The following is a 21,694-nucleotide window of genomic DNA, read 5'->3' as shown; positions in this document are numbered from 1 at the left end:
GTTCTGTCAGTGGATGAGAAATCCCACACAACGGACAATTTTTAATTTTTGTTCCTTTTCTCCACATTAAAAAAATGACCCTGGTGTCTAACTGTCCCATGGGGATGCATTGTAAATAGGAATCTGAGCGGTTGACGTCATGTTCCAGGCAGAGCCAACTTGATGCTTAGATACGTCAGGTTCAAAATCTGCACAAGTACCCATCAGTTCTTTTAAATGGAAGTAACAGTTGAATTTTCACAAAAGATTGAAGAAAATTGATGCTGAGAGTTACTCTTTTGTTGTGAATGCTAAAAAAGAGTTTGGCTCAGTAGGAAGATCGCACAGAACCTACATCAACCAACTTGCTGAAGACTCGCATGAAAACCTACCATGTGTGATGGAGAATAGAGCGAGATGGTGTGACATTGAAATAATATGATCAGTTCAATTTTTCACAGTAGACATCTTCACTCATACATTATATTTTTGTGGAAATAAACAAAGAAAATATTTAAGGAAAAAAAAATCATAAAGCCATTAATGTCTCAACTGTTTTATTTCCAAAATAAAAATTTTTATTGCATGTAGTTTTTTTTTAACTGGAATAAAGCTTTTAATTGGAAAACAAAAATTACTTAAAAATAAAACTTTAATAGCCCATAAACTAAATCTAGATATGTAAACGTGACTTAACCACCCAAGCTAATCATGCAGCCTTGGTATTATGTAGAAAAGTAAAATAAAAAAAAAAAAAAGAAAATTGAAAACTGAAATCGTCTGTCAAACATGGCCATTTTGTTGCAGGAAAGGATAAACTTTCAAAGAGAACAACACAATCAAGAGTTAATCAAATCAAATTATTGTCCTTGAAAGTTTGTCTTTTTTTCAAACAAAAAACTTGCCATCTATTTCACATGGTAAGAAAATCTCAAAATAACAAAAAACAGTTCGCCAAGATATAAAATTAGCATCATATTTACAAATTTGGATTTGTTAAAGTTAAGCACCATAACATAGCAGACGACTCTACGCCATGGACACAAATATGGACGGTGGATGGCGCATGTCAACTAGTATCATATTTTTGTGACATTTAGTGTAGTTTATAGTAGAAGTTTGGAAATCCTCTCGAAGTAGTCAGTAAGTTTAAAGCAATCATAGTATGCCTGTTGACAGTGCATAACAGTACAGTATCCTTTTGGATTTAAAGAATTTTTCTCAGTTTTACTTTTTCTTTAAATCCCTTTGCAGATGATTACACATGAATCTTCTAACTCGTCTATATAGAAAGGGGGAAAAAGTTATATGAAAACATGTCTGCCTCATTTTGCAGACTCAACCAAAGAGAACTGAATAGATTTTTTTTTTTTTCACCAAGTCATTTTTTTTTTTTTTTTAATACAAGTATTGGAGAGCAATTCCCACTGTCTTCTAAGCCACACGGTTCATTTTAATATTGCAGCACCACATTTTGTTATGAGAGAAAGTTACTTTTGAAGGATTTAGTTCATTTTCTCTTTTTTTTTATTTAAATACAATTACTACAAAACAAAACATTAACATTTTGTGAAAATGAAAGAAAAAAAAATGCTTATTTGAAACCTTTTGTAGTTTAGTTATTCTGCCTGAAATGACGAAGGATAAATATAAGAATGTTTTTAATAATTAACAGTCAATTTGTGTGAAATGAGAATTTTTTTTTTTTGTAAAATGGAATAATTTTCAAAGTCACTTTTTAGTTTAGAAAATTTGTTGATACTAAGCTTTTTGCTTTAATACAAGTAAGCAGTTTTGTATTTTGGCAGAGACTGGCTTGAAATTAAAGCACAGGGTAGGGTTGTAGAACTGGGGGTGGAGGGAAGCAACAAAACAATTAACATGAACAATAGTTTAACATCTTTTAGAAAAATAAATGTTTGAGCTCATTCCATATGCATCTTTGAAACATGATGCATTAACAAGAAACCAGATGTTTTTAAGAAAATGGACAAATTCACAATTTATGTTTTTTTTTTTTTTTTTTTACATGTAAAATGTAATCACTGGGATTTTGAATGGTAGCAAATATTAAACACTGAATTCGATAAAGTTCAAGTTTGGAAACTTGAATATTTCCAGATCTTCAAGAAACATTTAAAAATAAAAATGCCATGCAATATTAAAATTAAATGTTTTCAGAAAAAAAAAAAAAAAAAAATTTAAATAGTAACTGTAACAATTTAAAAAATATAATTATTTTCACTAAATAGTAAAAATATTAATTTGTCTCACAAAGTTTCCATTATTTTAACGTTTCTTTTAAGTTGTTTTTTTAATATTAATAAATAACAATGCGAGTTCCATTTTATTTATTGTACTTGATACAATGAAAATTTAAAAACAATAAATAAATCAATATTTGGTACGAGTATTTCAATAGTCAAACTTATAATTGTGATTAATTTCAATAACAAAAGTTCACTTAAATTATTTATAGTGAAAGGAGTTATGGCATTAATCTCAATATCTTATTACTAAAAAAAAATTAAAAAAATTTTTTTTATTGCACATATAAAACACTGAACGGAAAACTATGTTGGATAATACGTTGATGAAAAAAAAGGTACATTCATAATTTTTGGTATTTGTTTCCATCTAGTAAGCCTCTTGACTTCTTTATAAAATTTGCAAATAAATTTCTATTTCAGCACTTGTATAACTTAGTAAAAACAAAAACTTTTTTAATTATATTATTAAAAAAAATACCAAAAACAGTTTAAGTAAAAAATAAGTTGTTTAGGGTAAAGCCGAAACTATGCCCAAACTCCTTTCGCTCTAAATAATTTAGAGTGAACTAAATTATAACTAAACACAAAAATGTTTTATTTTAAATCGAAATAATACCATGTTGTCTATGGCAGCACACAAGGCTCACTATTTTCATGTTTGGGTGCTTCAAATCGAATGCAATACAGACGAGCAAAATATATATATTGTTATTTTCATGGTGATGTAATAGTAAGCAAGTACGATTAAAAATAATCATTAACGCAACAATTTGAACATTCCTTCAGTAGTAAATAAGAAAATATTTCCAAGGTCAATTTCATGACCAATTTCGTTTCGTAAAATATTTACAAAAATAAAGTGAAAATATATTTTCTACGCAATCAGATTAGCAAGGGAAGCAACGCGTTCAGTACTAAAGTTAAAGCTTATACATTTACTTCCCTTTTTGCCCCTCCCTCCCTCTTATAGAAAAAAAAAAAGTTTATCAAGAATTGGAAGAGGAATCTGCCTTGAAAATCAGTCTAGAAACTTCATTAAAATGATATCAAATATGAAATTTTGATGATCGAAGAAGAATTAAACATTGAAAGTGGAAGATGAGAACTTTAATATGACTGGAGTTTTTTTTAGCCTTGATGAACCGGAATCATAATGATTAAATAGCAACTTTTCCTAAAGAGAAAAAGTTAAAATGGCCACTAAGCCTACCAGAGATGGATTATATTGAACCATTTTTAAATACAAAAGAAAAGGATGGAGTTATACAAAATTTAGAAAAAAAAAAAAATTAGCAAAGGAAAAATATTATGCAACTTTAAGATTTTCATTGTTGCCTGCAACCAAAAGAAAATCAAAAAAATGAAACCCAGAAGAAAAATTAGTATATATATTAAAAAAGAAAAAAAAGGGGGGGAGAGAGAGAAAGAAAACGTTTTGGATTTGCAAAAATGAATACGAAATAGTGAAATTTTATCTAAATAAAAAAAATAAAAATTGCTTTGAATAACAGAAAATGATTTGTTCCACTTTTTTTTTTGTTCTTGATCTTGAAAAGTCAAAGATCTGGCTGCTGCAGATATTGCTTCACTTGACAACATCCATAATAATTTTTGAGGCAAAGGCAACCGAGAAAGCAAGAATAACTCCCACAATCGCATTGTAAGTCAGAGCAAAATTGAACACCTGAAAAAACAAAAAAACAAAAAAAAAACTTTTATTGATTAATAAATACATAACATAAACAGATAAATTATTTCGGCTTTTGTCCAGAATTTCCATGATAAAAAAAATTTTTTTTTTTTTAAATGAAAGAAAAATTTGTATAATCCCCATGAGAAAAGGAAAATATTGTATACCAAAAGTCATGTAAATTGATCAAGTAGTTTTATTTTTATAAAGAAAATCATTTTTAAGCAAATTAAGAATGGCTTTCTAAAATCTATTTGAGTTATCTTCGCTGTCTCTTAATGTTTTCAAAATAAAAAACTTGAGATACTCACATGTGGTTTAGTCAGGAAATTTGATTTTCTTATTTAAAAATATAATTACCTGATCAATTTATGTGATTTTTGGTACATAATATATTGTTTTTGTCACAGGTACATTCATCATACATTTTTTTTCCATGGGGGAGAATTCTGAACAAGTACCATTGTTTTTAATTGAAATGTTATAAACCATTTATCACTATATCATCTATATCTATTGATGTCGGCTGAGTGCCAAATGCAAGATAACATCCAAGAAAAATACAAAGCCTACAATAGGACTTTTCGAATATCTAGGAAATACTATAAACGTATGATTTTCAGGTTTGGATACATATTTCATTAAAAATTCAACATTTGTTCATCAATTAATTGTATTTATATATTATACATTTTTTATTAGGAAACTCAAATATTTTTTTAATTATCCCTTTATTTAAAGTGCTAAAAAATTAAGAATTTTCCTCAAAGAAGATGTCTTTATAGATCGACAAAATAAGTCCCTCATGGTATTCCGACAAAATAAAAAATATTTTGCAAACATGGTAAATTTATTTTAATTAAAAACAAGATTTTCATTATTATAAAAATTAATAAAATATTTTTCTTTAAAATTTGATTCCATAGTATCATCAGGTCCTATTTATATGTCTCGCCATAAGGGTAGAATAGACACAAGATAGGTTATTAATGTGGAGAAATCCCCCTCGCCCAAAGAATATTCTGGATTGAAACAATAAAAATCAATTCCGTCTAGAAGGACTTCTTCAGTTACTGACAGAACAGAATAAACTAAGTGTAGAATCAGAACAGATGCCATACATTGTTCCAGATAATTAAGCACAACTCTCACAATAACCAATGGTTAGATGAGAGCAAGTCATACTTGTCGAAAAAATATGGTGAAGAAAAAATATACAAATGCATTAACATGATTAGACTCAAAATGAAACCATTATCTTACCAAGATAATTAACAGCTTCAATCTGCCTGATGCGCACTCTCAGAAAAAAAAAAAAAAAAAAAAAAAAAAAAAGCATCAATCATGCTGATTGAAAATTGGGACAGCAGGATGATGGTAAAAAGATTGAGGTCACAGCTGAGTGGCTGCAATGTTTTAAAAGAGGTATTCCAAGAATGTCTGATAACATTCCTTGTAAGTGTAAAAAGACTGCAGCTACAAGTTCTAACATACATTGCGATGTCCATGAACAAAAATTAAAGATTAACTAAATGTAGTTGGATTATAATTGCTTTTTTTAGTTTTACTTCAATTAAAGTTCCCGGAAATCAAGTGCCTCTTCTTGGGTCTAACACTTAATCCCTATAGGAGACGCATAGATATTCAAGTCTTCCATCAAAGTGTTCTCTTTTACCACTCAAATCTCTTTTAAATTAATATCTTTCTTGTTGTCTCTTGGTCTTACTGGATTCCAGGACAAGAATTTATCTAGTCTGGTGGAGTGTCCAAATTAGTACTGTTACTATAAGCAACATCACTTAAAAGGTGAATCTTATTTTGGCTGAAAATAGGTTATGAATATTTAGTCAGAGTTTATTTGTGGGAGGAAGTATCTTGACAAACCCCTTACACACTCAAATACTGTCTAGTAGGTAGTTATCTTTTATTTAAATTTTCTGACTTCTAACCATGAATAGAGCATCCTACCAGATGTGAGACATTCAAACTATTTCATACATTTAAATCAAGAAACCTTTTTAAGATTCTCACTTGGTTCACCAGTTATATTTTGCAAGGTAGTTTTTTTTTTGTTTTTTTTTTTAAATTCTTTTTCATGAATCTGACTGCTCCTAGAATTATTGAAATGATGAAGATCTTCCTAAGATTCCAATTTCCTTTTATGTAATACAGACGACGTTGATATTTAATTAGCTTTCGCTTGTCAGTTCTGTTTAACCCAGCATCATTGAGGACACTTCTGAGATTACTTCTTTCTTGACTCATAATACTTGTAGGGAATGTGTACAACAATTTCGACACCGAAATAAAACAATCAAAATATTGAGGTACATTTAAAGGGGAGACATCAAAAAGGAGAACGTTAAAGCAGAGTTACAATATATACAAATACAATATATACAAATACAATATATACAAATACAATATATATAAATAAGATGTTTTATTTAACAGAGAAGTAAGAACAATGAGAATGTTTTGTGTACACGCATAAGCCTTTTAACTTGTAATGCTTGTGGTATGTTCAGTGTATGCGTGTCAATATACATTGTATCATCTTACCTTAAAACGAAAATGTGCCCGCTGAATCGTACGAAAAGTTGCGTCCGTCTACATGGACGATTTAGATAGAGAGAATGCGCAACAGGAAGTAGAGACACAACCTGTCAGATATATCTAAAGCCGAGACAAGGGCAAATAACCGGTGCGTATTGAGTAATGTTTATGTGCGTGTGTGCACGACATACCTATTCGCATATGTTTGAAAAGCATATGCCTATATACTATGTCAGGTTTAATAGCTCCAAATTTTTTCTTTTAGGCATGTAGAAATTGCAGTCATAGTAAATGGTGCATGACTTATTTCCAACTGTTCTTTCTGGTATATCATCTCAGGATTTGCTGCTACATTTGATGTTCAACTTTTTACACATGACCTAATGGGGATATTTACACTCCATTGTGTTAAATTGTATAGTAGTCATCTTCCAGCACAAACTTACAGCTGTAGGTATTCCAATGTATGCTCGCATTTGTTTATCTGGATCAAACTTCTTCAAACAGATTTGTCTAAAAATGTTTATTCAATTGATTTATATTTATGCTCTACATGTAAAGATAAAGAGGGTTCAATTAGAAGTTATCATTTGCGTCAAAGAAATTGTTTTATTTTAATGTAGTCATTTTATTGCCTCAGCATTGCTTGTGTGTGTATTTGCAATTTGTTTTACTTTTGTTTCCAAAAGCTTTAAAAGTGAAGTAACTGTATAATAATGTAAAAAAAACAAAAAAACATGGTGGCGATTTGAAAATAATTCTAACTATGACAAAGCATTTTTGGTAAATACTAAATCGAATTACATTTTATTCATAATATGGAATAAGCCACAATGAAAACTGATGAATATTGATTTTGTAGGACTTTATATCTTAGATATCTTGAAATAAATATCCAGTCACAGTAGGGTGAATAAATAAATATTAACTACATTCTGTAATATTAAAAATAATTTGTTTATCAAATGCAAACAAATTGACGGTTGCTGAAAAAATTTTTTTAACAAAATTTAACTCATCCTTAAATTTACAAATTATTTTTAAAGTTATTTTTTTAAAAGGTTAAATTATTGCTTTAATATTTGACCAGGAATAGAGAAACAACAAATATTTTAATTTGTTATAAAAAATTATCGTCTGATATAATTTTAGAAAATGATTTGAATAAGTACATTTTTCTTTTGCTGATTAGCTGTTAGATTTGGCCTTCAAATAAAATTTTAACTAAAAAGGAATACATTTAAATGAAATGAATTTTATGCAGAATTTTGGACAAAAAAAAGATGATTTACTTTTGATCAAAAAGTTCAGAAAAGTATAAAGTTATTGTTAATTCTTTAGAAAGATAAAATCATACCAGAAAAAAGTATTTAATGAAATTGATGATGAACAGAGAAAGAATGATTAAAGAACATCCATTTAAAAAATAAATAAAAAGAATTGAAAAAAAAACATGACTATGATATTTACCGTCATTTGAAGTGGTTGTTGATTTAGAAAGAGGAGCAAAAAGATTCTTTCTTCAGTCGGACAGATACACTAAAAAGAAAAAGATAGGCAAAGTAGGTTTTAGATGAGTTTTCATATCTTTGACCTTTTATTTGTTATTTTAGTCACTTAAATATTAAAATTTAAAAACTACTATATATATATATTTTTTTCATATCAAAGTTGTACAAGTGTTATATATTGGGTTTCATTAAAAGAGAGAGATACTTATCTTAGAGTCTTATTAGAGTGTTTGTCTTGAGAGAGAGTCTTATTACAGAGAGAGGAATGTTGAAGACTCCGAGAGAGAGATGTTGTTGTAAGAGACTTTGAGAGATTGTTCATGTTAGGAGAGATTCCTATATTTTAAATGTTCATTCTTTAGATGTGTAGATTGGAAGAAGAAAGCTCTTAGAATGAGGAGACAGTGTTCACTGTTCGGACATTGTGTAGACATGAGATGTCGAGACGTGTATGAAAAGACATTTTATAACACAAATATATAATACAATTTCACTTTACCTTTTTGTAAGAATCATAAGACAAGACGAGCTTTACAAAACACATGATGGTTTATTTCGTCACGAGCGGCCGTTTCCATCACCAAGAATTCAAGGCTTCACATTTTAGTTTCAAAGTGACGTCTCGCTTCCTAGACGACTGACTCTCTCTGAGTTTTTTCACTAACTGTCTTCTAACTAAAGTTTTTCTCTATCCCTAGAACTTTCTATTTTCCGTGACGTCATACACATGTTAAAACATGTGCCTTCTTTCACGTGTTCTGGACATACGTGTCCAAAACTTTTCCTATACTCAGTAACCTATTTTTCCAATATGTTAAAAACATTATCTTATAAGCTGCATTTTTTCAATTTAAAATTTCATAACAAACTTGACAGCTCACATTCTTTTCTTGAATATTTTATCTATATTCTAAACAAGTTTGTTTTACATTTTTAAATTCTCACACGTAATCTATTTCTAAACCTAAATTACGAGGTTCGAATTCCGTCTGTTGCTATTTCATTTTCATTTTAACTAAATTCTCTATTTTTATACTTACATGAAAAGGGGACAGCCCTTATGTAACACAAGTTGAATCTATTTGTTTTTGCATAACGAGCACTTAACTGAAACATTTCTGACATCTTCAGGCAGATTATGTCATTTAGGTTCTTAAAATTACATTTTAAAAAATTACGTTTGGTATCACGTGTTAAAATTTATATATTTTGTCATAGTCACGTGTTGGATAAAATCAACATATATGTAGTATATAATAAATCTGAATATTTTCAAAAACTAAAAACATTTTAGACGGTCCTAGAAAATTTAAGTATAAAAAAAAAGAAAAAAGCTCTGTTAATGATCTAAAAACTCAAGTTAATGAATTCATCACAATGAATTATGCTGTAACAGTTGTCTAAAACTCTTAATAATTGGTGACTACAAACCTGGATACCAATATGATAATGTAAAACCCCACAAACCCAACTTCCCATTTCGTCCCATAATCTCACAAGCAACAACCCCAATATATAACTAATAAAATAATCAATGAACTCATCACACCAAATACAGCATAAAATCTACAGAACTCGTACAGATTCTCCAAGCCACTATAATATACAATAAAATCACTGCCTCTCTAGATATCGAAAATCTTTAATAATATACTAGTATATGAAACAATTGACATTATCATTGACAATATATATAACAATCATCACTTAAATGAATTCAATAATCTTAAAGAAATTATTAATGTGCACAACTAAGGTCCCATTTTATGACCATTTGGGCAACATCTACACAGGTGGATGGTGTTGCTATGGGTTCCGTTATTGAATCAACATTTAGCAACATGGCTAATCATGAAAACAAAATATTCAATTCAAAAACAAATAATCAATTCAAAAACAAATAATCAATTCAATAAAACAAAAAACAAAAAAAAACAACCAAACCTATTTAGGTTAGATATGTTGATATATTCCTGCTTGCTGATAACATTAAAAGAATATATGATTTAAAAAGCACTTTCCAAACTAATTCAGTTCTTACCTTTACCTATGTACTAAATACTAATAACAAAATCCCGTTTTTGGACGTTCTTATCGATTCCAGTAATAATGAATTCATCACCTGTGTTTAAAAAAGCCTTCATCCATTAATTCCTGCATCTTAAATGTAAAAGGCAAATGTCCATTTCATTACAAAATTGCAAAAATAAAAAATCTCATACACTGTGTGAAAGTGATTTCTTCACACAATATCACAGCACTTAAAACCATGGCTATCATTCCAAAGAATCCTGATTGAAAATACCAAGGTCCTACACAGCGATACTAATGTAAAGAGACTAAAAACATTGGAAGCTTTATACATAAAAGCAAAACAACCTCAAATAATACAAGTTATGAATGCAGTCTGAACATTTTAAAATGCTTAGGTTCATAAATTCTAAATAGTATGCATACAGAAAATAAAGAAAAAGCCACAACAAATTATAAGACAAAATATCAAATGAAATTTTAAGAACCTAAATGATATAATCTGCCTAAGGATGATGCACTCACGGGGGACCATGCAGGCTTCACTTCTTTTTTTTTTTTTTTTTTTTTTTAATTGACAGGTAGAAAGTCATTTATTTCTATAACCAAAGTTTGAAAGTTAGATATATTTGAAAATCAATATTGAAAATACTGGAAATCACTATTATATAAAAGAACAACAAACCACTTTTGTTTAAAAAAAAAAAAAAAAAAAGGCAAAAGAGTTTGTAGCTTACCCGGATCATCCGCTGTCCCTCTGCATTGGCTTCTGCAAAAGCAGAAGAAATGAGCAGCAAGAGCAACAAAGGCAGAAGGAACTCTGCAATTCCAAGCAACGTGGGTGGATTAGACATCCAGAAGATAATGTAATTTCCACACCAAACCACAATAAAAACAATCCAACTGGCCAACCAACGCTGTAAGTTGAGGGAAGTCACTCGCATCCGCCACTAACCACAATACATTCATAAAAGAAGGAATGGAGAAAAAAAATATAATTTCAATCAATAATAAGATTACAAAAAAACTAGTATCATGTTATATGGGAAATGAAAAAGTTACTAGAAAAATGTTTGCCTTTCATATTCCCATGTTTTGTTTTAAGAAATGTATTTATTTTCATTAAAAAAAAAAAAAAAAAAAAAAAAAAAAAAACTATATAAATAAAATAGTAGAGATATGTATGTGAAAATATTAAACAATAAACTTTTAAACTACTGGTTACACGCATAACACTGAAACTAACAGAAAATAGTAATCATACACCAAGAATGGCTTATGAGTAAAATCTTTGGATAAATAACGCATACAGAAATATGTTGGCTAGTTGAAATGCAAAATGTTAATTTTAACTTGCCGACATTTCTATTACTTTTGTGCATGCACAAATTCATTCATAACTTGAACTTTCATTTTAACTCTTTCGTATTTATCTGTCTATAGCTCAAATGGTAGAGGATGTGGCTGAAGCGCTAAATGTTTTGATTTCGATTCTAGCTGATGGCACCCAAACCATTTTTTTTTTTATAAACTTTTGAAATCAGTACGATATATTTGGTATAATATAATATTCAATAGAGAAATGGCTCTATCATAATAAATATGAAGTCTTCATGAATTCAAATATATTTAGGCATATTTTAATACCAGGAAAGGTCGGTCATGCCCCACCTAAAAAAAAAAAAAAATTCTTTTTTTTTAGTTACTCATCTATGACCCTATATGTTTCTCCAGCTCTTCTGAACACAAACTCAGTTAATAATAATAATAATAAATTTAAACCAGCATTGATAATAGCATATAGATATATTCTTACAGTCGTCATCCAATTTTTGGACAAAATAAGCTATAATTATTTCTATCTCTTTTCCAAACTCATACAATCTGATATTACCACATATTGTCAATATGCGTATAAACATCTATAATATAAATCTCACCTGTCTGTTTAAATGCATGTATGTTTGTATGTCTAAAAATTTCAACAGAGGCAACAGAATTTTATGAGATCGGTATCATTTTGAAGCTCAAACCCTTCGGACAACAAATATCGAAAAATTGGCTAAAAACAGTAATCCCTTCACCCTCAACTGGGCACTTTTCTACAAGGAGGGACCCCCCCCCCCGATATTTTTGAAAGTCATCCCCTCTTTGATTGACTAGCTTTAATTTAAACCTTCGCCACTTCCGGTTTGGCGATGGATGCAACGGCAAAGATGTCATGTTTTTTTTCCTTAGCTGTACAGGTTCAAACCTGCCTGCCACCACTTTTTTTTTGTTGCTTAACAGACACCTCCAAACACCCAAGCACTCAGGCTAGTCTATTATATAAATCTCAACTGTGTGTGTGTGCGTACACGCGCATGTCTGCCAAAAACTTTTGACATGCGCAACAAACACTGACAAAATCAGTATTGTTAGAATGATCAGATTTTCGGACGACAAATATCTAAAAATTAGCCGAAAACATAATGTGCTCGTCAACTGAGCCGTTCTTTGCAAGAAGGGGTCAGTTTTTAGGTCAACATTTTTGCAAAGTCATCATACGACTTGCAATGACTAAGCTTATTTCGAACGCCAGTAACGTCGGAAGTCGAAGTGAGCGGGGAGGCTAAACAATTGGATTTTTTTAATGGATAGATTGTCAATTGAATGAATATTGTGAAAAAATCAAAAATATGGAATGAACAAAATTTTTCTTTTTTTTTGTTTTACAAAGGAGTCACTTCTTATCAAAACCCGGAGGCCACTTGAGGATAAGAGTTAATGAAGGGATGGTAGTCATTGGGACAATAGCGTAGTAATTGTTAGCAATGGAAATTTGGTTAATCAGATTACTTAAGAGGATAGTTCATTAAGAACTTGTTCATGTTGGATTTGAAGATGACCATATTGTAATCAGCTGGAAAACGGAAACGGAACGGAATTCCACAGGCGGTCAGTTCTACGAAAAAAACTTTGCTCATGGAATCCACATTTAGGTTTAGGCAAAGATAAAGAGTGGGGGAAATTATTGATAGTGGTTTCAGTTAGATAAGCATTTTTTGTGAAAGTTTGGTAAGGGAGGGACCATAGATTGGAGATACTTATTGATATTAGATTTGAAGATGAACATGTTATAGCCCCTATGGAAGCAATCATTTGGCAACATGTGGGAACCTTTTAGAAAAAAAACTGTTCATGGAAATTCTGTTCAATGTTACACATACAAGAAAGGAAACTTCTTTGCAATAACACTAGCAATATTTTTGGTGTCTAAGGTTCCTAAGCTGATTTAGACTAATTTGGGGGTGCCGATTTTGAAAATCATTAATTTTTTCTCATCAGGTAAAATTGTTGAGATATTTGCTATTTTATACCATTTTTTACCTCCAAATTAGGTGTTAAACCCATTATCTCCCTTTAAATTACTCTTAACTAAAAAGTTAAGTTCTTTCTAATTTCTTCTTTCGGTTGTTTTTTATCTCCTTTTTGCAACGCCTATATTTGCTTCCACCCTGGCATGAACGGTAGGTTTTACTCTTTTCTTCTTCTGGATAATGTGTCTGTTAACTTTGTCATACAATGTGACATTTCAAGACATCAATCTTTCAGTTTCTTTAACTTTTTAATTTTCCTACTTTCATTTGCTGTTATCGTTTTTACTTTCTCATATCCCTCATTTTTTTTCTCTCTCAGTTTTTACTTTTTCTCTTTAAAATAAATATACTTGTGGATTATGTACTCTTCAGAGTTGTTATTTTTTAGAATAGTTTATCTGACTGAAGTGTAGGTGAGTGTGACGACAGTACATTAGGTGTATTTCTATATACATTCTAGCTTCATAATTACAATTGTAGCTTGTTATTGTAATGTATGTTAATTGATTATGACATCACAAACAAAGTAAAAGTCAAACTTGTTATACAATGAGGTATGTAGTTGGTAAGAAGTAGACACTAAGTAGTCAAAGTAAGGCTTATTCTTTTAATGTTAGGATTTCATCTATAAGTCACATGAAATAATTAAGCTGCTTTATTTTACTTTCGTTGCAGATTTTTGGAGCAAAAATTAAGCATGGTCACATCATCTCCTAAGCGATGTTTAAATGTGTTTTGCTATAATTGATATATAGTGAATTTGAAGTGTGTTTATCTTGCTTACTTCAAAGTAATGCTTGATAATCAAGATAAGGCATGGGCACCCTATTTTTTTCCCTCATGGGCATCACCATGTATCAAGGCCAAGAGGCCACTCGAGGATAAGGGTTAAAGAGTGTACAGTAGAAATTGGACAATATAGTAATTGTTAGTAATGAAAACTCGGTAATTTTTTTTTTTTTATGGAACGGCTCATCAAAAGCTTGTTTAAGTTAGACTTGAAGACAAATTATTGTATGCAATTCCACACTGCAATGAAATTCCTGTTTCAGGAATACCCAAATTGGAATTGCCTGGTTCTGACTTTTGTTCCTCGACTGTAGTGAAGACACGGTTTCAGAGGTCTTCATCCTTCACTATCACAGCTTTTTTTCTCAAGAACTTGATGATCCGACTAAAGATCTCAACCTTTCGAAAGACTCTTCTGAACTTCAAGACTCAAAGAAAAAAAAAAAACTTCTGCTAGGAACTCTCATAACCATCTATAGAAAACGCCATATTTCACTCAGGCAAACGACGTAGTAAATTGCAACGACATTGCCGGCCTGCTGTGGCAGCTTGGTGTCGAACAGTATTATTCTCAGGATTGGTGCCTTTTTATAGACAGTTCGAAAAGTTATGTGTTCTTCACAATGGCAACTTATATGGATCAGATCGTCTAGGACATTCAACGACCCTCAAAGAAAAATATGAAATCAAAGTTGTTCTGGAAAAAATTTCATACAGACAGCACCAATGGATCATATGTGTTGATACGAAAATCGTTGGGTTTCTCCTCGGGCTACAAGATGGCTACACTTGCTTCTTGTGTTTGTGGGATAGCAGGGCAAGAACAGAGCACTCGATAAAAAAAGATTGGCCTGTGCGCAGTGAACCGATTCCTGACTCAATGTTTTGGCTGCTTCTTTGGTGGAGCATTCTGGAATTGTGTTTCCTCCTCTTCACAAAGCTTGGCATCATGAAACAGTTTGTGAAGGCTCTTGAGAAAGAGGGCGACTATTTCAAATATATTTGCATGAAATTTCCAGGCCTAATCATAGAAAAATTAAAAGCTGGAATTTTTGATGGACCCCAGATTTGAAATTTAATGGTGCAAATTTCTGTATGCAGAATTGAGTGCCTGAATGGCGTTTACGAATGTAGTAAAATTCTTGAGAAAAATAAAGGCTCCAAACTTCAAAGAGCTTGTTGAAACATTACTCCTAAGTCTCCACTGGGTGCAAATAAGAGCATCAAGTTACATTTTTTGCACAGCCATCTTGCCCATTTTCCAAAAAAATCTAGGTGATGTGAGGGACGTGCAAAGGGAGAACTTCCATCAAGATATCAGCGACATGGAAGTTCATTGGGATGCCACCATACTTGCAGACTACTGCTGGTCTATCAAGCGTGATGATGCTGGAGTTCCTCATTCTAGAAAATCAGTAAATATCAATCTATGAATGATGATGCATATGCTTAGCATATTTTTTACAACTACAAGCTTTGTGAATATTTTGGTGTGATTTCATGTATATGCATCTTAAAAGTTGCATAAAAATATTGTTTCGATTTGCCTGTTTTTATTGTGGCTATTGGCTTCCTACAGAAGAGTGTATCCCATAACAGAAAAGCTACACATGAAAGAAAAAAATGTGACAGCATTTTGGGAATCAGTGCCCTCAAATTAGGTAAAAACAGCTGAAATATCTAAGGCACCATGACAATTTTTTTTTGTTGGCCAGTGAAATAGAAGTACTTGATGTGAATGCTTCATAGAAGAACCAGAGATTGGAGTTCAGTTAAGTACTTTTTATGCTCATAACAATGGAGCAGAAAAAGACTAGCAGTGTTTTTTTGAAGAAAAGGATGTAGCGAACACAATTCCAAAAATTATGCTGCAACACTCCACAGCAGGATGATATGACAAGAGTAAAAGAACGAAATTTGAAGAGCCAGTTCCCTAGAGAATAAATATGTGCAAAAAATGTCTGCAGCCACAACAGTATTCCCTGACAGAGGCACCTCAAACGATTAGCAATAAACTAATCTCTTCTCAAGGAGAAGTCAAAATCTCATCTAGACAAATTTACTAAAATTTTCACTTTAATTCAAGGGCAGCAACTCCACTGGCCTTAACAGTTATGCCTTTTCTTTAAATGAAAACGATCAATGTTTTCTGGTGTCAGTAAAAAAAAAAAAAAAAAAAAAAAAAAAAAAAAAAAAAAAAAAAAAATCAAGACAACATGTTTTGAAAATGAATAAATAAATAAATAAATTACAGAAATTACTCACAGATATTTTCCAATATGAGAGAAGAATGTCATTGTTGGACATAAACACATGGTCACTGACTTTTGAAGAAGCTGAAGTTGATAAACGTTTGCGGAGAGAAGCACCCATCACCTGCAAGTTTATTAAAGTATACTTTTTTAAAAAAAATCCTATGGAGATAAGGAAAGAAAATTTACACACAAAAAAATAATCAGCAATTATGAGTGAAACTAACCTGTTCGATATTGGCATAATTTTGATTTTCATTGCCATCTTTATTTAAATTCGTTGCTTGATGATCCGTGATTACGGAACCTTCTTCACAAGGAATGGACAGTTTTGGACTGAATGAGTAACTAGACTCGTCATCAGAGTGATAACCATCATACCACACATACGGCTCACCGCTTTCTATTAAAAGAAAAATACATACTGGATACAATACAGAAATCCCTTTTGGAAAAATAAAAAATGGCTTATAATAAGTGCCATGTACATCTTGATATAATGTCCATTTTAAATCAATTGGTGTCTGACAAAAAGGCACAAAAATTGTACTTGAATCTGCACTATGACCAGAACGTTGTCTTTAGGATAAACTATTTGTGTTGAGAAATTAAAAATAAAATTTAAAAAAACAAAAATTTCCTCTATATTATGAAAAAATCTGTAAATACTTGTGACAAAACGAAAATATCACATTCCAAAAATCATGTAAATTGATCAAGTAGTTTTATTTTTATAAAGGAAATTATTTTTAAGTGATTAATGAAAATTTGTAGAGATTACAACATAAATCTGGCAAGTTTGAATTGCTGCATTATCTCCCTTGTTTCTTGATCGTTTTTAATGGTAGGCGAGAATCATTTTTTAGATCCTCAAAAAAAAAAAAATTTTTTTTTAAATTTATTTGATTTATAAACTTGTACAACCCCCCCCAAGGTCCAATAGGTTTTCATTTCTTCCCAGACTCATATACAGTGCCCATTATATTAAATATCCACCCATTTGATACTAGATGGGCTCAAAATCTAATAACTTTGGTGGTCTATCAATATGATCACACATACAAGACGTAATCATTCTTCCTGAACACCTACATAACTCGAAAATTAATGAGTTCCAGAATTGACATGCAGGCTGTTGATATCTAAATGGAAAAAGTAGGACTACGAATTTTACTTGTAGCTCAGGAATTCACATCTTTTTCTAGCAAATCCAACCAGACTTTAATTGATAATTTAATTTATAGCCATTTATGCCATATTATTAATTTTTAACTCGTTAACATTAAAATTATAAAATGAAAAAAAACATATAGAAAGCTTTGAATATTTGGGAAAACTTACCAGATCCCACACCAGCTTGAATGTGATCAATATCAACGTGCTTGGTGCCAGGTGTGGAGGCTTGAGATTTCCAATAGAGTTCATAATTATGACCATCAGCTTCTAATTCACGTATAAATCGACGAATACCTGAGCAGAAAAATATAATTTTATATCAACTGCATAAGTGTTAAAAAGTTAAGTAAATAACATGCTTAATTTGTATTAATAAAATTCTATGAGAACTTCTTTTGCATCTACAACTTTTTACATTTAGTTACAACTAACTTGGTGCCCTGCGTTGCCCGGGTGTTTGTGGGTGTGTGTTGAGAAAAAAAAAAAAAAAGTAGTAGGCAGGCAGGTTGAAACCCGTACCTCAAAGGAGGAAAAAAAAAAGTGGAAAAAAAAAAAGTGTTGACGTCTTAGCTGTTGCACCCATCACCAAAATGGAAGTAATGTAGGTTTAAATTAAGGCTAGACAATCGAAAAGAGGCGATTACTTTCGAAAATATTGGCGAAATAAGTAACCCTCCCCCTATAGAAAAGGGCCCAGTTGAGGATGAAGGATATTTTTGACCAATTTTTCGATATTTGTTGTTCAAAGGGTTGAGCTTCAAAATGATACTGATCATGAAAATCATGCCTCTGTCAAAAGTTTTTGCGAGACATACATACATTTAAACAGACAGGTGAGATTTATAGATTAATCAATTATTTATAAAATAATTTTTTTAGTGCTATAATAAAGTACTAAAACAAGCTTCAAAAATCTATTTAAAATAAAATAATTACAAAATGAATTCTATTGGTATATTCATATACAAAATGGACATCTTAATATTTTGTTAATAGTGTGGGGAATGATTTACTTTGTAGCTTGAAATTTGAAAGCATTTAAAACTATCAAGTAGAAAGACATTTCCGATTTTGAAATTCTTCGCAAATCCTTATGTATTAAAAGATTGAAATTTTTGGAAGCTATTTGCACTCAATAATTTGATACAAATTAAAACATTTCCTTAAAATTATAGTTTTATAATAATTTGGTTAAATTTATAAATCCTATAATCCTAGCATTTTATAATAAAAATAAATTAAAAATAAATCTTAAGCTATGCCAGATACAGTTTATTCAAAATTAAAATAAAAAAAATTTTTTCAAATGGAAATTTTCTCAGAATTTTGTGACAAAAAACTCTTCAAGGTGGAGTTTTACATAATTCAAAGAATTGAGGTTTTTATAATATAGATTGTTCTGCAAATATCTGAGTAAATGGTAGAAATAGGAATATTAATTAAATGATTTTCTGCAATACTGTACATCAACAAAAACGAATAAAAGGGTGAATGCCTTCATTCACAAAGATTTCATTATTGCTTCAATCTTTTCAAGAATAACTAACAGCCATTTCTGCTAAAATATACAATGCAATGTTATTAAATCAAATCTGACCTAAAATTGAGAAAATCCTTAAACAAAATCAAAATGAATTTTGCACAGATAAAGCAACGTCTACACAAATCTTAATAGTTTGGAGGACGAAAGAAGTCTGAAGGGTGTCTTGTTTGTGGATTTTTCTAAATCGTTTGATTCAATACACAATGGGAAGATGAAAAAATTCTGTGCTTCTATATTGTACAAACAAACAAAAAAAATTGAATTTCAGGGGGAAACAAATGGTACCTATGTAATTGTTAGGTCTCAAATAGTAACATATCCAAAAATTACAAAAAAAAAATGATCAGGTAGAAAAATAATTATTATAAAAAAAAAACATTTCAATAAAGTTTATATGGGGAATAAATTTTGTCCAACATTAGCAACAGAACTTACTTATCTCCTCTGTCAATTTTTTAAAATTAAGCTTAATATAGTGATTCTGCTTACTTTCACAATTTTCTTTTTTCATTAATAATTATTTTTTTCTACCGGATCGTTTTTTGTAATTCTTAGATATGTTCCTATGTAATACCGGACAATTATGTAGGTACAATTTGTTTCACTTGATATTCAATATTTTTTTTTGTTTGTATAATCTAGAAACACCGAAAATTCTTCTGACATATGGCATTCCAGATGAGACTTAATGTAATAATGATTATATAAAGTAGAACCCAATTTTATGGCACAATTGCTTAGAGGTCATTGGTGTTCTTATGGGAGATACTACAGCTCATCTGTTTATAATCTGCCTTGATTACATCCTCCATACATTAATGGACAAATTGAAAGAAAATGGCTTGATATTAGCATCTGCAAGAAACAGGAAGTATCGAGTTTGCAAAATTAATGACTGACAATAGAATGACCTTACAATTTTTGCTGGAAAAAAAAAAAAAAAAATAGCAGAAGCCCTATTACATCATCTTGAAGAAATGGCAAATTATATTGGGACTTTTTGTTAACACAAGCAAACCAGCACATTTTTCTGAACCAATATAGAAAGATTTCTTCTCTAAATGGAACTCATTTCAAAATTGTTGAGGAGTTTACCTACAGTGGTAATAAAGTTGCAATGAAATATTGTAAAGAGTGAACGAAAAGGCGCAAATTAACAAAGCTTTAGTTGAACATGAAAGCAATCTGAAAGTCAAATCTTCCTACAAAAATGAAATGTAATTTCTTTGAAGTTATTGTGACATCAGTTCTCGTATAGTACCCGGACTGTCATCAAAACATTGGAGAAAATTGATAGTGTGCACACAAGAATCCTAAAGAGTGCTCTTAAAATTTCCTGGAGGCAGTATCCCATGATCAAGCAAATCAACAGACATCTTTCTTGGATCTCAGACATTAGAGAGAGAGAAGAAGCAAATTTGTTGGACACTGTTGGAATGCTAAGGAGGAAATTGCCAGCAATGCTCTTTTATAGATGCTAAAACAGGATTGTAGTTCAGTGGAGAGACCACACAGAACTTATGTCAAGCAACTAGCAAAGAACTTTGTGAGAAAACTTGATTATGCTTTTTTTTCTTTTTTTTTACAAGGTGGTCACCACTTATCAAGGCCCGGAAGCCACTCAGGGATAAGGGTTATTGTATGTACAGTACTTTGTGTGTGGATTTAATAAAAGTGTCTACTTAAGGGGGCGATTCATTAAGAAATTGTTTACGTTGCACTTGAAGACATCCAGGTTGTAGTCAGGTGGGAAGCAGGCAGACGGAACAGAGTTCCACAGGCATGCAGTTCTAAGAAAGAAGCGTTGTTCATGGAATCTACATTTTGATTTAGGCACAGATAAAGAGTGGGGAAATATTTGACAGTGGTTTCAGCTAAACGAGTGTTTTTCGTAAAAGATCGGCGAGGGGGGGGGGCAGAGATTTGAGCTCAGACGAGCACCTGCCATGAAAATAACGATGAAACAAAGATAGGCTTGCAACGTCTCTTCTGTGGGAGAGAGGTTGCAGGGAAGAGAAAGGGCATCCCCCACTAAGCCACGAAGTCTATTTTGTACTCTGTCAAGGCAGGATATGCTGTTCTTAGCAGCTCCTGTCCAGATATGGCAGCAGTATTCCATCCTTGGGCGTACTTGGCTTTTATATAGATAGAGAATTGCATCAGTACTGAGATATCTTCTGGAGCGGTAGAAGGATCCTACCATCTTTCCAGTGACCTTGGCAACAGACTTGATGTACGTGTTCCATTTCAGATCAGGAGTAAAGGTCAAGCCCAGAAGCTTGTCAAAACATGGGGCTTCTAGACGAGAGCCATCCATTTCAATTGATGCCAGATGGGGATCAGAGCGTTGATGATGTAAGGATAGGAGTTTGGTTTTAGATGCATTAAAAGGTAACCAGCCACGTCTTCCCCCACTGAACCACGCGCTCAAGATCAGAGGAGAGAGAGAATCAGAGAGAACATTGTCATTTACAGCCTTTGATGTGTTGCCGTAGATGGTCGTGTCATCAGCATAGATGTCAACGAATGATTTAAGTG

At 31.3% G+C, this 21,694-nt stretch overlaps 1 protein-coding gene across 2 annotated transcripts in view; it reads right to left on the bottom strand.

The window, feature by feature from the left end:
* Positions 1-3,699: 3,699 nt before the first annotated feature.
* The window catches only part of LOC145279631 (uncharacterized), a 61,119-nt gene continuing 43,124 nt past the window's right edge, over positions 3,700-21,694 (bottom strand). For both annotated transcript variants that reach the window (XM_080130848.1, XM_080130849.1), the window contains exons 4-9: positions 17,779-17,907; positions 16,665-16,840; positions 16,451-16,561; positions 10,775-10,987; positions 7,966-8,034; positions 3,700-3,933 (exon numbers count right to left, since the gene is read on the bottom strand). In XM_080130848.1, the coding sequence (XP_079986974.1) occupies positions 3,835-3,933; positions 7,966-8,034; positions 10,775-10,987; positions 16,451-16,561; positions 16,665-16,840; positions 17,779-17,907 (797 nt within the window). In that variant the 3' untranslated portion in view covers positions 3,700-3,834. The remainder of the gene's footprint in view (positions 3,934-7,965; positions 8,035-10,774; positions 10,988-16,450; positions 16,562-16,664; positions 16,841-17,778; positions 17,908-21,694) is intronic.

The sequence above is a fragment of the Euprymna scolopes genome, chromosome 7 (assembly GCF_053919585.1).
Source record: "Euprymna scolopes isolate OS-2025 chromosome 7, ASM5391958v1, whole genome shotgun sequence".
NCBI lineage: Eukaryota > Metazoa > Mollusca > Cephalopoda > Sepiida > Sepiolidae > Euprymna > Euprymna scolopes.
Note: the sequence above shows the minus strand (reverse complement) of the source record. Positions and strands in the feature narration are given on the sequence as shown.